Raw genomic sequence first — 16,338 nt, 5'->3', positions numbered from 1 at the left:
TATCATTGTTAATGTAGTTTTATTAATGCTCTTAAAAAATGTTTTCAGTATCATAGCAGTGCCTTGTTGATTTTAATAGGTGAAAACTTTAGTTTAAAATCTTTCAAATTTTATAGCATACTGATTTGGCTACAACCTACATGAATGCATTTAGAATGACAGAAAAGATCCCAAAGATGGAATTGTGGGCGGAGAGGAATGGCGTTCTTATCTGTAAATCTCCTGTAATGCTGTGGCTTTGGAAAGCCAAACTAAGCTTGGTGTATTTCCAATGCACGTCCCCATTCCTCAGCATGTAAAATACTGTAATGGTTTCATTTAAATATCTTCTTTTGACTTCAAGTGTGTTGGTAAAATCGGGCCAAAGTGGGGTTATATTCAGAGCCATTCAGAACCTTCATGGAAGTAAGACTGAAGTCCCTCAGTCAACATATGGCTTGGAGCTGGCCAATAATCCAGGCTTACATTACGTCTGTCCAAAGTATTTACTCCTATATAGAGGCTGCAAACCTGCCGTTCATGTGATTTAATTTGGATTAATGGCAGCGAAGACGGCGCAAAACACCAGGCCTTGTGTGTACCTGTCTACTCTGATTGAATTGTTTGTGAGAAACCATTCCCCCGCGGAAGCTGTGCAGTCCATTCTGACCATGTGCTGGTTCTGGCCGGAAGAAATGGAGGACAAACCATTTTTCTTGCATTTTACTTTCTTGTCTCTGAAAATTTCCTTAAAGGACAAACTAGCTTGTTTGCGTGAACACATTGCCTCCTGTATGGCTTGCAGGAAATCATCTGAAACCACTCTCTTGGTATGTGGCATTTTTTTTACATTTTAGTCTAATTGTCGTTGTGTTGTTCTTCTGCATTAGTAATGCTGTCTTTAAGCAGGTGTTAACTTGCACTAAGGGACTATTAATTCTGAATGTTGAAATTTGATTGTGTGTGGGTGAACATATGTAGGAAAATCTTCTTGCAGCAGAATATCTTATGATTACTTTGAAGGGACACCTAAACTAAATAATTTTCAAGAACAATTTTATTTTATTTTATTTTTTTAATTTCTTGGCAGACTTTATATCCAGGGCGACTTACAACATAGATTCCAATTCCAATTCCAATGAAGGCAAGGTCTCGTAGTCTGCTGCAAATGACAAGTGAACTAGTCAAATGAAGGAAGTAGGGTCATAAGAAAGGGAGAGAATAAAACTAACCAGAGTGATTTCAGCGAGACTGAGAGTTGACTTCACAGTCTCGGGTGTATATGATAGAGAAGATCTAAACTGACAAGAACTTCCCAGATATTTTGAGTGAAGAACTTGGTTGAAAGAACAAAAGAAGAAAGCATTCATTGTAAGTGAAGAAAGTGGTTTGTATGTCGTCGGAGACATTTAGACTACATAAATGCTTATTTCACGCTGCCAGAAATGTTTTAAGAATTTCCTTATTTGATACTTTTTACTGGGATGTCTTATGCTGGTGTCATTCTCTTTAATCGGGTATCCTTTTCCAGCAGTTGTGCTCCTTCATTATAAAAAGCTTTTCCACAGACTTAAGACAAGTTTGTTTTTTGTTTCACTGAAATGTTCTTAAGTACTCTTTCTTCTGTCAATATTCCCTTATGTAATTTGTTTTTTTCTGCTCTGAAACTGAAATTACGAGTATCTGCATAATGAATGATGGCTGTTCATTATTTAAAAAGCCGTTTGAGATTTTAATTGAACAATTTGAATAGAAACACAGATGTTTAAATTCTAGAAACAATGTGTTTAATGATGAATATCATGCATTATATTAGTCTTATAAATAAGCCCTGTACAAGACTGACTACACGTGCAGAACAAAGGGGATATGGATTAATCTGGGTGGCTGAGTGTCCTGGCAGGGGAGATATCCCTCCTCCCATTAGTGTCCAGACACCGTTTGTCTGTGGCCACGAGTCAGCAGTTTCATATTATGATAGGGAATGCGAGGGGAGACTGATAACTGTGGGGTGATTTGCTTATGCAAAAATGTTACATCACTTGAATGTAATTCATCCCAGATGAATTTGGTATTTTGTCAGGAACTCTAAACTAAATGTGTGCGTGTTGCGTGTCTGAATTTGTGCAAAATTGTAATGTATCCCCTATGCTTTATTTCATAATCTATATTTAAAATTGTTATGAATGGTATTAATGTATACTTTGTTTGCTTTATTGCTATGTTGAGTTCAATTTGAAATTATTTAAGAATTCTAAAGGTCTAAACTATCATTCAGTTGCTTCCAGGCAGGAGAGTAGATTGTGTTGCTGGTAACTCATATGAGGATGCTTGCCTCAAAGTTTTAATTGGGAAGATCTGATTCTTGGCTCTGAATCATTCATCCAATGAGTGTGTGCGCACCATTTATATTACATGTACAGCTCTGGAAAAAATTAAGAGACCACTGCAAAATGATCAGTTTCTCTGGTTTTACTATTTATAGGTATGTCTTTGGGTAAAATGATTTTTTTTGTTTTAGTCTATAAACTACTGACAACATTTCTGCCAAATTCCAAATAAAAACATGAATGGAATGGAATGGCTGCCATACATGTAGAGATGCGGTATGAAGAAAAATTTGCAGTGGTCTCTTAATTTTTTTCCAGAGCTGTATGGGCGGCAGTGTGTGTAGCAGTCAGGGCTCTGGACTCCTGAGTGGAGGGTTGTGGGTTCAGTCCCAGGTGGGAACATAGCTGCTGTCCCCTTGAGCAAGGCACTGTACCTAGATTGTATCAATAGGTAATTGTATGTAAAGAATAATGTGATGTATTGTAAGAATTGTAAATCACCTGGGTAAGGGTGTCGACTAAACTGAACAGTGGAAATGAGGATGGGATTTTATAGGGCATCAGCCAAATGCATTGCAATTTCTTGTATTCCATTAACGGATTAATCTTACAGGACTAACATATGCCCCAGGACTCACCGGCCCACCTAAATCAAAATGTGACCTCATGGCGAGAGGCTCATTGTGTATAATCGCTCTTTAGAGCTTCTTCTGCCCCCTGCTGCTGTGGCTATATGGTGACAATTCTAAAATGTCTCTGCACACATTGGCGCAATTAGCCCATGACCAGTCCTGCACTGTTCTATGATGTATTCAAAAACCCCTCCTAACTTTAATTTGGCTGCACACCAAAACCTGCAAGCGCACTCCACTGCTGTGATGACTTGGCAGAAGCAGCTCCATGATAGTATTTATATTAGTAGTATAATCCCCTGTTTCTTGTGTGCCACAGAAGAGCAATTACACTCATTTGCAGGTTGTGTTTGAGAAAAAGTCCAGGGAGGTAGATTCTCTCTTTTTTTGCATGCAGAATTTACAAATCAGCAGTTTCAACAAAATGCTTACGGCTACAGAATGATGCACAATCAATGTGTGGTGTCTTTTCGGACGCTTCCCCTATTCCTGAATGAGTAGCTTGCTTTGGAGTGGAGCTTTCTAGGTTTTGCACTTTTCTGTGTATTTCCCTAGGATAAGGCAGGGTTTGTAGTGTCGGGTCACCTACAAGGTGGCGGGGGGATGCTGCTGACTAGAGATTGTCCGCCATGGTGCATTTCCAGCACGAGAAGGTGTCTGACGATTTGTCCCCTGCAATGCCAGCCCAGAGAAAAAGCCAACCCCAGAGGAAGTGCGGCTCCTTGACTTGTAGCACCAGGAGGTGGCTGGCGTCGGCCTGTGGGGCCATCTACAGAGCGCTGGCCATGGTGAGTGTGTGCTCTGTGTGGAGCCATGAGCTGAGAGAGGTGCTCCTCAGACTCGCAAACAACTGGTGTCCTATTGGTCTGTTCATCCCCTGGCTGGAGTCTTGGACTCAATGCTGCTAATGTTTATGAATGCGACCAGGACTTCTGTTTGTGTTTGACTGTCAGGGGATGGATTTTTGTTTTTGGCAGAGAGTGGGCTTTAGCAGCATGTTCTTCAGTTTTCTTAAAGTGCTGAGTGGTCTCTGTAAGGGTGGTGGAAAAAAGGATGACTCCTGCTGCTTTAAACTTGCAGAAACCAGCTCCATCAGGGACTATAATATTACCATAAGACAAGAAACACAATGTGCACTGTCTAATCAATTTCCCATCACGTTTAATTTCCCTGCTGCTGCTGCTATGACTGCTGTTTGTTTCTTTGGCTTAACCAGTTTAGCTTCCTCATCTGCAGGGTGCAAATGGCTCGTGACTTTATGGTCTTGTTTGTTTTGGTATTTTAATTTCCACTTCTGGGCAACGTTGTGACCTTAATTGCAGGAATCTGAGGGCTAGGTGGGGTGTCATCTGAGCTGTGTCATTGTTGTAATTCCTATTGTTTCATCTCATCTGTATGGTAATACGTCTTTTAAAGTAATTCATGAAAGTCAAACTACAGTTTCTTCCTTTAACAGCTGGCATGTGTGATGGCAAATCCATGCTTCCTCCGATTTGGGATTTAGACAGACTGTAGTGATGGGGTGGAGGGGCATGATTTAAAAAATTTAAATCGGTTTAAGATCCCTATATTTACCGCAAGATAAGTGTATCATTACTTAGGTCTGTTAGTAAGGCAAATTGGCTTAGCAGATCAGTTTTACCCCCTACTGACTTGCTACATTATCTACTGTAGACAACAGGCAAAGATGAACAGAAATGGCAAAGAAAATGGTGGATGGTAGCAAAGCAGGAAAATCAATGGCACATTGTAAGCATCATGACCTTTTCAGCCAAAGTCAATGATCATTATTTTGGTGTTTATATTGTGTTCACTTTTATTACAAGGGAAGTAGGCAAAAACAAAGACTGGGGAAGCTGTGTGTTGAATGGGTTGATCTGAATGAGAATGCACTAACTTATAAAACTGAAAATATATATTCTAGCTTTACTAGGCAGTCAAATACTGGAACTTCCCATCCATTCCAGTGAAGTTACTTGAAACTGTATTCTTTGTATTTAACAAGTTAGGCTAGGGACAGCCTGACCCACTCCTATTATAAATGCATTAATAGGCCAGAGATGGCCAGATAATGTTCTATGGATAAATATATGTATCCATTCCAGGAAGATTATTTAAAAGCTAGGTAATGTGTAATTTTAGTTACCATTCATTCCTACTGCTGGGATCTTCTGGAGTCTAACCTAACCTAACATAGAAACGTCTGAAGCTGGAGCCATGCCTGATATGACCCCATAAGCTGCTTCTAATTAATGATCATTAGGAGCTACTGGAAACCACCGCGTTAGTGGGTGGTCCCATCTGTGCTGGGCAAATTTAACAGGCATTACATTAGGAAATAAATGTATATGTCTAGAGAGCGGTTTGTGCAGGCAATCACAGAGTTATTTAACTAGCCTTTAGTGCGTGCTCTTTCCCTTGCTGATCTTCAGGTACTTATATTGTAATGCAGTTTTTATGTTTACGTAGTGTAATTTTATGTTTACATAGGGGTTGACAGTCTTCAAACACCTCTTGAGTGAGGCACAGCTGTTAAATGTGTATGTACCATTTAAATTGTTTGTCTACCTAGCTTCTAAGCATGTGTGTTTACATGTGTACTTGTGTTTTATGACATCTCCACCCACCAAAAGCACAGTTAAACTACAGCAGTCTATCCATTACAGTGCTGCCCTTGTATGTAATGTACTGTTTAGCAGCTCACTTCTATCAGAAAGTCGGACAGGAGCTGCACTAAATAACGTTTGGCTGTGTAATGAATTCTTGTTCTCCATTAGCTTCCCCTATACGGCAGGGTTTCCATGCTGGGATGGTCATTTACTGAGCAGTTTAACAATAAGACTGAAACAAGAAATGGTTTACTTTTCAGAACAGGGAACTCTTCTGTTTTTTTCCCTTTCAAGGGGAACTGAAGAAACTGTGTGTGGTTCCAACCAAACCATTGCTCTTAATAGTTCTGGAGTTAAATTGTCCCCTGAAATACATGAAATTGACTACCAAACAGCATGTAGAAATGGTGTGTGAGGGTTTGTGTAAAGTTATTCATTTTTTTTATATGTATACAACCTATTTTGCCTCCCTGTGAAAGCTCTTGAGTTCTTCTCTTGACAAAAGCCCCAGTAGCAAATGTTAGTCTGGTCTTTCAGGCAGCTGTAAAAAACTAAAATAAATATAAAAGGTGTGGAGAGGACAGGGGATATTAAAAATGTCTCCAGTCTTGTAGAACATGTGCCAGTAAGATGTAGCATAATGCAGTAATTTGAATGGTAAAATGAAATATGGTAAATGAGGTGAAGAAATATAATGCAATATACTTGAAAATCAATAGTCAAGTACAATTGAGAATTAAGCCAATGGAGGTAGTGGGTAAAACAAAAGGCCTGCGTTTTTGAATGGGCATCAGCAGGTGCTTCACCATAGTCGCACAAATGCTGGGGTGACCTCTTAATCACTCTTATTCATGAGTCACTGCCATTTTAAAAGGTTTCTCTGCACTTTGAAAACAAAAATGCTGCATTTGATGATCATTCAAAGCTAACCTGTTCCCCCTCGCCTGCTGTCTGTGCAGAGTGTGGAGACGGTGTGCTCGCTGTACCAGAGCTTTCAGGAGCGCTCCGGGGGACTGATGGAGGCACAGAGGGACGCTGAGCTGCGGCCCTGTCCCAGGCACATGTCGGCCACGGAGAGGCTGCGCAAGGTCATCCAGGAGCTGGTGGACACAGAGAAGTCTTATGTGAAGGTAGGTCTTGCAAACTGAATTGACACTTAATCATTTTATAGTGTAGTAGTCACAGTCTGTACAAAAGTATGAATAAAAGCCATTTGGATTCAAGTTGTACATATAAATCTTACAGTCACCAGTGCAACTCCACAAGTCCCCTACCCGGACCCCCTTGTGGATGTCCTACCTCTATTTTATGGAAAACCAACTTTGATTCCATCGAACTGGAGAACGTCTAGTCAGAAAAACAAACAAGCAAGTTGTTTGGAGTCTAAGAAAAGCTTCCTCTTAGAGCCATGCTTGTTGGCAGAGTCAAGTGGCTTTTCTTTTTCTTTCTTTAAAATCCAATTAGAGTGGCAAGCGCCCAAGTTTTACTGATCATGTGCGCTGATAATGAGCTAATTGCGCTTCCTGTTTTCACTTTGTTTCTTTGTGCCCTTTCTTCGTCCACAGGACCTCGCCTGCCTGTTCGAGATCTACCTGAAGCCCCTGCAGAACGAGACCTTCCTCACACAGGACGAGGTAAGCGGAGAGGAGACTGAGGGTGGCATATGCAGTGGGAGTGATGGGATACTGACTGGTGCTGTACAGTCAGCTCCCTGGAGGAAGAGGATTTGATGTCAATTAGCCCTAATTGACTTATAACGGCACGAAGTGTAGCCCTCCTCGTGTGCGTGGGAGTTCATTTACGTCACTTTATTCCCTTGCTCCAGAAAGCAAAACCCTTCCGTTGTTCTGCTAGAGTGCTCTGTCGGATCACTCTGGAACAGAAGTGGCAAAGATCTCTCAAACTGGATCAGCTACTGGTGTTTGTGATGTCAGCAGTGTGGGAGGAGCTGGTGGGGACATCCTCTGTTACCGGCTCACTGGTCACATGGGTTTATGTGTGGGAGCTCTGCCAGGTTGGCGGTTAAGCACTACGGCTTACGATCTAGATTCCCCATGTAAACAATAACAACAAAAAGAAAAGCCACCAGACTTGGCAGCTGATGTCTCTTTTTCCTACTCTTTCTCAGGTCAATTGTATTAGCGTGTCTGGCTGCATCAATGTGTCTGATTGCCAACTTGGCCACAATGGAGAGATAACTGGCAATTGTACAGTAATGAGGACAGCAGAGCGTTGAAAGTCCCACACAGACCTAATGTTTACAATATCTTAGGTGAAAAGTGTTAGTGTCTTCATCACTCTTGTGGTTCTTTCGTCAGATGGAGTCCCTCTTCGGCAGTCTGCCCGAGATGCTGGATTTCCAGAAGGTTTTCCTGCAGACCCTGGAGGAGAGGATTGCATCCTCCCCGGATTTCAACACACTGGAGACCCCAGGGCAGTTCAAGGTGAGGCCCACTTTTTTTTTTTTTTTTTCTTTTAAGGGAGGGTCCTTTTATGTTCACTTGCTTTTAGTCTGCAACAATATATTTTGCACAGCTTGTGTTGGCCAACTATACATGGTTTCACCCTGTCATAAGAGCTGAGCTTCATGCCATGTTTGCAGGTATGGAGGGGTGGTGGAATGAATCCAATGTTTTTTTTTTTTTTTAAATCGCCTTATTAGAAGCAGCTGGGCAACTTCCTAATTTTGGTGCAGTAATGCTTTAATTATAGTGACAATGTATTACAGCCCATATGGTAGTCAATGGCATGCTCTTGCAATTCAAGTGAAGCTGCAAATGTCTCTTTCCCACCCTTTAAACAGAGTGAATGCAAAGTAGCTGCTGGTACAGTTCAGTAACTGGTGAAATGTACTGTACTACTTTCCTCCCTTTTTTGCTGATGTGCTGAACTCCACAAACACAATCCTGCTTTTGTTTTATTTTTATTTTTTTTACCATGGATGTAATCTGTTAGTTTGTGGTTTATAGAAACAATGAGCTGTTAGTTTAAGATTGAAGAATAGTTTTCAAAGAGGTTTCAGTTCTAATATCCAATAGCAAAGCTATCATATTTGTCTATATGGCAATTGGTAATTCGTATGCAGAACATGTGTGATCAGCTGTGAAACATGCTGTATACATGAAGAAAACTAGCACACATGTACTTCTTGTATACTTGATGGAAATGCAATTTTTAATAGTATTCTCAGTCACAAGCAGCTTTATTGACTAATCCAAAGCAAAATCTGATCACAGGTGTAGTTGAGATTGACCATATCTTTTATACATTTGTTTCAGAAACTCCTGTTTTCCCTGGGAGGATCCTTCCTGTACTACGCTGACCATTTCAAACTCTACAGTGGATTCTGTGCGAACCACATCAAGGTCCAGAAAGTGCTGGAGAGAGGTACTGCCTGAAATTTCATTACTTGATCGAACAGTCTAATATTCAGTGCAACTTGATGGCATAGTACTAGATCAGTGGGAATACATTGTTACCGTTTTTTTTATTCTTGTTTTTAAAAATGCATGTCTACATTAGTGTAGTCCAACACGTCTCAAGTTTACAGCCATTGTCATTTAGAGCGGTTCTTAAATTATTTTTATTATTAATTTGTTATCCAAACAAAGCAAAGACGATTTGTTTATGCTGAGGGCTGCAGAGACCACACTCGAATCTCAGGGCTTCCTTGCTAGAAGGAGCTGTGCTCTCGAGGTTCCCTGGTTACTAAGGAAACCTCTTGGTCTGAGAGCAGCACTGATGCTCTCCCCCTTCCTCAACCCCTCCGTCTATTCCTGGTACTTGCCATTCTGAGGTCAAGACTACAATTTCCAACGAAAGAGAAGCAAAGCCAGGCCGAGCATGAGATTGTTGGTGTCTAACAGTCACTATAATTGTCTTGGCGTGTGTTAAAGATCAACATAATTCAAACTGATTTCAAGCAGTTCGGTGTTCTGATTTCTCTATTTGTTAATCGAATGCAAATAGCAGGCCGAGTTGTCGGTGTGACTGCCTGTTGCTACCCATCAAACAACTGCAGTGTTGCACTAACAGGGTCTACCCTTGCGTTGCTTTTCTATGTATATTTTGTTATAATAGTGCTGAGAGAGAAGCAGGGCTACTTCCTTGTTCAGTTAACATTCCACTCGCACTCCACTATTTTGTGTTTGGTGCTAGTTTACTGTCTTTACCTTTTTCCTACAGCCCTGTATTGGGTGCCAAGTGTTGTGTATTTACTTTTGTATATATTCAAATCAGTCCGGGTCATGAAGTGTTATGAGAAGCCAAAAAAACACATGGTTCACTGTAATAAGTTGTCTGCAGGTGACTTGTGTGTTCTCACCAAAGTGTTTCTCTGAGAGGGCAGTCTGCCGATCTGTACTGTACTGTATTGCAGTGCACTGCACTGCCCCCCTGTGGTGAGAAGGCATTAGACGTTCAAGGATGTTGCAGACACTGGGTTGGTTTTAGTCATGGAACAGATCATAGTTTCGGTGCAGGAATGGTCAAAGGCTTGTTAGCTGCGATCTAAAAAGTGATTTGGTCTGGAATCCAAACTCTAACCTGCAAGCTGTCTCCAAAGTCCACTGACTTATGTGATTTGCCTGTTTTTAATGTTGGTAAAGGCAGATCAATAAACTGCAAAGATGGTAGGAATAAGTAAAACTATAAATCGGAAGACCTGAGGAAGAGGGGGAAATGAAAGTATTTAAGTCAATAATTGTACAATCAATTCCTTTCTTTTATAAGATTTAAGATTAGTTGTCATGGATAGATACATCAGCCAAAGTGATTCATCTTGTTTCACATAACCGCTAGGCAAATGTGGTCTTGAACTCTGTTTTGTTAGATCTGTGATTCACATTCTGTGCCACCAGCTTCTGAACTTGCTGTTGTACTTATATGAACGATGTATTTTCCCCCCTGTGTAATTGTATTCTAGGCCGTGTAAAAGCCTGTAACTGACATTATCCCTCTCCTCCCCATTGTCAGCTAAAACGGACCGAGCCTTCAAAGAGTTCCTGGATGCCAGGAACCCCACAAAGCAGCACTCGTCCACCCTGGAGTCTTACCTGATCAAGCCGGTGCAGAGGGTCCTCAAATACCCCCTGCTGCTGAGGGAGCTGGTGTCCCTGACTGATGGAGACAGCGAGGAGCACTATCACCTCACAGGCAAGAGGCCCTGGAGACTTTCACTGTGAACTGTTCTTTGCACCATGCAGTACCGGTTGGGAAAGCATTGTAGAATGTGTGAAGAATTGGGACAAGAGCCAAGGAGTAAAACAGACCAACAATGAGAAGTGCCACAATCCTGTGTAGATCTACTGTGTTAAACATTCACAAGGGACAAGCTGTAATGGACCTGCACACATGTATGAAAACTGCATCACATCCAGGCTGTTCATACAACCTTTAGTTTCACAGCTGTCGCTTTCTTTCTGATGAACCTGAAATCTGTGCCAACCCTCAGTAGCGACACAGTCTGAGGTTTGCAAGACACTAGTCTTCCAGAAGGGTATAAAGGACAAGGTCATCCGCCTGCGTACATTCAATCTGTGCACATTATCCCAGGTTAATGGAGAGTAATTGGAATGAAAGCTCAAGGACCAGGACCTCCTACAACAGTATTAATTTAATAGCAGAATAATTAGCTTTACACTGAACCCCTTCTGAACCACTAATTTATCCTTTCATGGGATTAACGGTAATAACTTCTTGATACAGTTCTGCTCCATTGTCTCTGTGAACCAGGTTCAGGTTTAAGATGCGTTCTACAGCTGTTCATTCTAAACATGAGATATCGTAGAAGAGTAGGAGTGTGGATGTGGGGCAGTGGTGTTTATTAATAGTTTTTTACATGCCGGATTTCAGAAGCCCTGAAGGCCATGGAGAAGGTTGCCAGTCACATCAATGAAATGCAGAAAATATATGAGGACTATGGGACTGTGTTTGACCAGCTTGTAGCAGAACAAAGTGGAACAGAGAAAGAGGTATGAATGTTTACATCTGGGAATGTGTGCTTGTACGTGGTAATTGTATTGAGAAGACTACCTGACATTTGCTACCATGCTAAAAGACTCTGTTTGGTTCGTCCCAAGGTCACAGAGATTTCCATGGGAGAGTTCCTCATGCATTCCTCTGTCGTCTGGCTCAATCCGTTCCCGTCTCTGGGCCGCATGAGAAAGGACCCTGAGCTCACTGTGTTTGGTAAGTGTGCCAGCAGGGAAATGAGACAGCTGCCAGCAGCCTCGTTTCCCTCAAACGATTCCTCTACTCATCTCACAATGGGAAATCTTTTCAAGAGGCATTACACATTGCAGTGGAATGGCCTGATGTAAAGCTTGGCCTTTATTTTGTATTATTCCAGTAATCTAATCCCAAGGTTTCTAGGAATAAGATCAGTTTGTGTGGTCGGTTTTAACATTTGCACTACTTCTTTGTTTTCAAGTGTAAGTCTTTCTGGCACATGCGCTGGTTAAGATGTATAATGTACTACTTCAGGAACACACAATGAGCATCTACAACTTTGTGATTAAACTTTTCCCTCCCTCCTTAGTTTTCAAGAAAGCTGTGATACTAGTCTACCGAGAGAGCAACAAACTTAAAAAGAAGATGGTAAGACATCGTGTGTATTTTTTTATTTATTTTTATTCCTTTCCTGAACTTTGCACTTATGCCTAGATATCTGCAAAGAAATGGTCAGAATCCATGGTTTCTAATGTGTGCGGTTTCTCTCTCTCTCTCTGCAGACCAATGCCCGTTCGGCCTATTCCCATGGGGATCTGGATCCCTTTAAGTTCCGCTGGCTCATCCCGCTGTCAGCCCTGCAGGTCCGCCTGGGCAACTCCGCAGGTCAGTGTGTGGGGCTTTAGCTCCAGTCTTCAGGGCAGTCGGTCTCCCTGCTTTAATGTACAAATACTAGTGTTGATTTGTTGTAATATGATACAACAGCAGTTTGTATGACTTCATTTGTGTACAGCTATGGATACACAAATTGACAAACGCAGCACTTACACCTTTAGTGCTGAGTTCATATGATTTGAGAGCAGTGGTCAGGGCTCTGGATGCCTGAGTGGATAGGAAATATAAAAATAAACAATCCTGCTTATATTTGTCCTACATTTCAGGTAGAGGATACTATATTCACAATACTGGCATTCACTGGGTTGTTTTTGCATCTAAATGCAGTTGAAATGGATAAAACGTTTGTATTTCTACTTGCAGGAACAGAAACTAACTGCATCTGGGAACTGATCCACACAAAATCTGAAATTGAAGGGAGACCAGAAACAGTATTTCAGCTGTGCAGCAGGTATGGCCTGATTTTTGGTTGTCAAGATTAATTTGAGACCTAAACCAAATCGTAGCTTTTCCATACCCGTGAATCACAGATTATAAATCTAAAGATTATGTTTTTTATTTGGAAGTAGTACAAAGTGGCTTCTTACGATAAATAAACCATGACTGACTACTAGTTTGTATGTTGTGATTCATCGCCAGTTTTTATTTTGTTCTTTAATGCGTGCAGCAGATAATGATAATATGTAGGCAGTAGATATGTAAGCTGATGCAAATCCTGAACCATACCTACTGGTTTCTTGAACAAAAGCTTCAAGAAAACTCAAGTTATAAAATCTTAAATTTTCTTGCACACACCCCTGACTTGTTCCTGTGTGTGCTTGTAATTGCAATAACATGACCAAACACAATTTAATTTCATTGCATGACTGAGTAGGGACTGTTAAACCCCTTTGCTCTTGTAAAATTAGAAAAACTGTGTATGATGCATTTATGTAACCATGGTGCAATGCATTTGTTTATTATATAGACTGTATGAGCTGGGGCAGGAGACCATCACTGAACTACCTGCTCAGGCAGGGTTTTGCAAGCCATCATATTTCACGATACTCAATTTTAATTCCGTTAAACTAATAAATAAACCTCTGTGGTTTGTCTACAATCTGTGCTGTTCAAACCGCCGTTTCGTTTTATAAATGGTGGTAATGTTTTCATTTGCCGCAGTGTTCCTGAAAGCAAGGCCAACATCATCAAGGTGATTCGCTCCATTCTCCGCGAGAACGTCAGGCGCAACCTGCCCCTGGAGAGGCTCTGCAGAGAGCGTCTCGCACCGCTGAGGAGCACAATGCCCACATCAGCCAGAATTGGTGAGAGAACCGCACAAGACGTCACCAGTAACTGCTTAAACCTAAGCCCCACAAATACTAATTTACAGTATATTGGATTTCTTAAAGACTACATCTTGCTCAGTTTATAATTAACAAGCTTAAATCTTATTGAAATTTCTTCCATTTTAATACTCAAAATATATTTTAGTTTTTATTAGAAACAAAATGTCTTTCCACAAAAAATAAGTCTTGCCACTATAGCTTCTTATCCTGAAAGCTCATTTAAGAAAATAATAAATTAAAGCCTTGTGCATTTTTAATTTCCCCTTATTTGGGGGGAAATAGACATTGTTGTAGGAAGAATCTGTAAGCACAGCATGTATTCATCTGAACAGAAATAATGCGGACTGATATAACGTATGCATGATCAGATGGTAGGGGCTGCAGCTTCCAGCCCTTTCTATTTTATTTATTTTTCATGCCAACTAAAACATCTGTGTAATCGCAGGTTCCTCCCGAGCCGCCTGGTTATGTAAGCAGCCCTCCCTCAACGGAGCGGCAGGCAGCGAGGGGGCCAAGGGGGGCCAGCTCGACTCGGACGAGGGCAGCCTGAGCAGCGGCACCCAGAGCAGCGGATGCCCCGCCACCGAGGGCCCCGTGGAGCCCAAACCTGCCCCCCGCTCGGACCGGCGGCGCGGCATGTCGGAACATGCCAGTGTCAAGGAGTCGGACATCCTGAGCGATGACGACGACTTCTGCGAGACAGCCAGGAGGGAGTCCCCCTCCGACATGATCGAGGCCCGGTTCCAGAGGCTGAAGATCTCGGACGAGGCGGCCCCCCGCGTGCAGCCTGAGGGGGAGGAGCCGGAGGGGCCGGAGAAGCAACCCAAGCTTGTGAGGGCACATTTCTGCCCCATTAAACGGAAAGGCAACAGCCTGAGAGGGAAAAAAGGGATTTTGAAAGCCATGAAGGAGCACAACCGCTCCCTGGACAGCCAGTCGGACGGGCCGGCCGCAGACCTCAACGCCCTGCTGGAGCGCGAGTTCAGCGTGCAGAGCCTGGCGTCGGTCGTCAATGAGGACTGCTTTTACGAGCCATCGGACAGCAAAGACACTGCGGCCGTCCCTACCCTATAGAGCCGCGCAGGGCCGGACTCTCACCGACCTTTAAGCTAAAGACGGGCCAGATCCCCTCCTTTCCAATGAGACGAGCGGGTCCGATGTGCGGAAGCACATGCGATTTACTGGGACCCTGCCTTGCTGTATTTGTGCACTAAGAACACAGTTTGCCTAAATATTTTAAATGTATGTTTTATTTTTACTTGTAAATCCAGGATTTTTTTATTATTTATTGATAATAGGTTTTTATTTTGTTTCTTTTTATAGGAAAATAAACAAAACCAGGCAATTCGCCTAAGCGTGGATTTTTTTGTTTGAAGATTTTACATGGATTAAAATTTAACAATAAAGAGACTTTACTGTATAATGTAACATTGTGGTGTAAATTATATTAAATCTAAAACCTAGGAGTATTATTTTTAATCTCCGACAATGTAGAGGTGAATGGTCAGAGGCATTGCTTTCAAGAGTGGTTTCACTCATTTCAGTTAGCTATTGGCAAGAAATAAAGCTTTCAGGTTGTCCGTGGCACAGAGGCCAAACTTAATGTTTGTTTTCAGACTTAGACTGTATATTGTATTTTCTCAATGACTGTACTGTAAACTTGGGGATATATTTTGTATGCTTTACACATACTTGACCTTGTAAAGAGAAAACGAAATACTGTAATTTGCAATAAATACAGTGTCTAGTAATACATTTGTTGCACTCTGGTTCTGCTTTTTTAAAAGATACTCTTCCTTCACTTATTTTCAATATGAAAGCGCTTCGTGAAGTTGTACATTCCACCCCCTTTTTAAAGCAGACTGTACCTTTTAAACTTGAATCGCCTCAATTTGGGATCTTTATCATCCCTCTGTTTGTTCCCAACATATTTTTATTTCCCACAGGAACCCATTCAAAGTTGAAAAGTGAATTGCCATTAGTTTTGTTTTAGCCAGTAATGGTAATACAACATGTTCTACTTGTATTGAACACACACTTCAAAACCACAAGACTAATTTCCCATAAATGTTTGTGATTGTTACCTTTTGCATAAGCCTTAAATCTGTGACTCAAATTATTTGATGTATTGAGGTAAAAACTCAAAAAAAGTGACTTGTATATTTAGTTAATTCCCAATTCTTCCCCAAGGGCTTTTCCATTGATAAGAGAATGATTAATGTGCATGAAAGATCAGACCATGGTAACAATTTTTTATGCTCTAAACAGTATTTGCATTAAAGTGAGAAACATCAAGCTATTTTAAACTTGGAGAAAACTGCTTTGCTTTGCACATCCTTTAATGCTTCGGATGATTTTCCAAAAGGGGCAAACCAAGAAGTTGGTTGCAAGGGAACTTCTTAAACCTTATGCGGGTCGCTATTTTCAAAAGGTTGATATGAAATGGATCATGTATTCACTTGGTGCAGCTTCAGAAAGGATGCATGGTAATTTGTTTTAATTAATCTGGCTGTTAAAATCATGCCAGTGTCATGTTACGTAAGATCAAAGTGAGGCACCCACACTTACAGGATCATTTATTTGTAGCGTTCCTTAGGATTCATTTGCAGGGGGTCAT

At 41.4% G+C, this 16,338-nt stretch overlaps 1 protein-coding gene across 2 annotated transcripts in view; it reads left to right on the top strand.

The window, feature by feature from the left end:
- LOC136765538 (rho guanine nucleotide exchange factor TIAM2) overlaps window positions 1-15,476 on the top strand; it is a 76,543-nt gene extending 61,067 nt beyond the window's left edge. For both annotated transcript variants that reach the window (XM_066719598.1, XM_066719607.1), the window contains exons 16-27: window positions 6,510-6,680; window positions 7,116-7,184; window positions 7,869-7,994; window positions 8,829-8,937; window positions 10,525-10,704; window positions 11,404-11,522; window positions 11,631-11,739; window positions 12,089-12,147; window positions 12,282-12,384; window positions 12,757-12,844; window positions 13,555-13,697; window positions 14,167-15,476. In XM_066719598.1, the coding sequence (XP_066575695.1) occupies window positions 6,510-6,680; window positions 7,116-7,184; window positions 7,869-7,994; window positions 8,829-8,937; window positions 10,525-10,704; window positions 11,404-11,522; window positions 11,631-11,739; window positions 12,089-12,147; window positions 12,282-12,384; window positions 12,757-12,844; window positions 13,555-13,697; window positions 14,167-14,795 (1,905 nt within the window). In that variant the 3' untranslated portion in view covers window positions 14,796-15,476. The remainder of the gene's footprint in view (window positions 1-6,509; window positions 6,681-7,115; window positions 7,185-7,868; window positions 7,995-8,828; window positions 8,938-10,524; window positions 10,705-11,403; window positions 11,523-11,630; window positions 11,740-12,088; window positions 12,148-12,281; window positions 12,385-12,756; window positions 12,845-13,554; window positions 13,698-14,166) is intronic.
- The last annotated feature ends 862 nt before the right edge of the window (window positions 15,477-16,338 follow it).

This window comes from Amia ocellicauda, chromosome 1, assembly GCF_036373705.1.
Source record: "Amia ocellicauda isolate fAmiCal2 chromosome 1, fAmiCal2.hap1, whole genome shotgun sequence".
Lineage (NCBI taxonomy): Eukaryota > Metazoa > Chordata > Actinopteri > Amiiformes > Amiidae > Amia > Amia ocellicauda.
The sequence above is the reverse complement of the archived record's forward strand: the minus strand, read 5'-3'. Positions and strand labels throughout refer to the sequence as shown.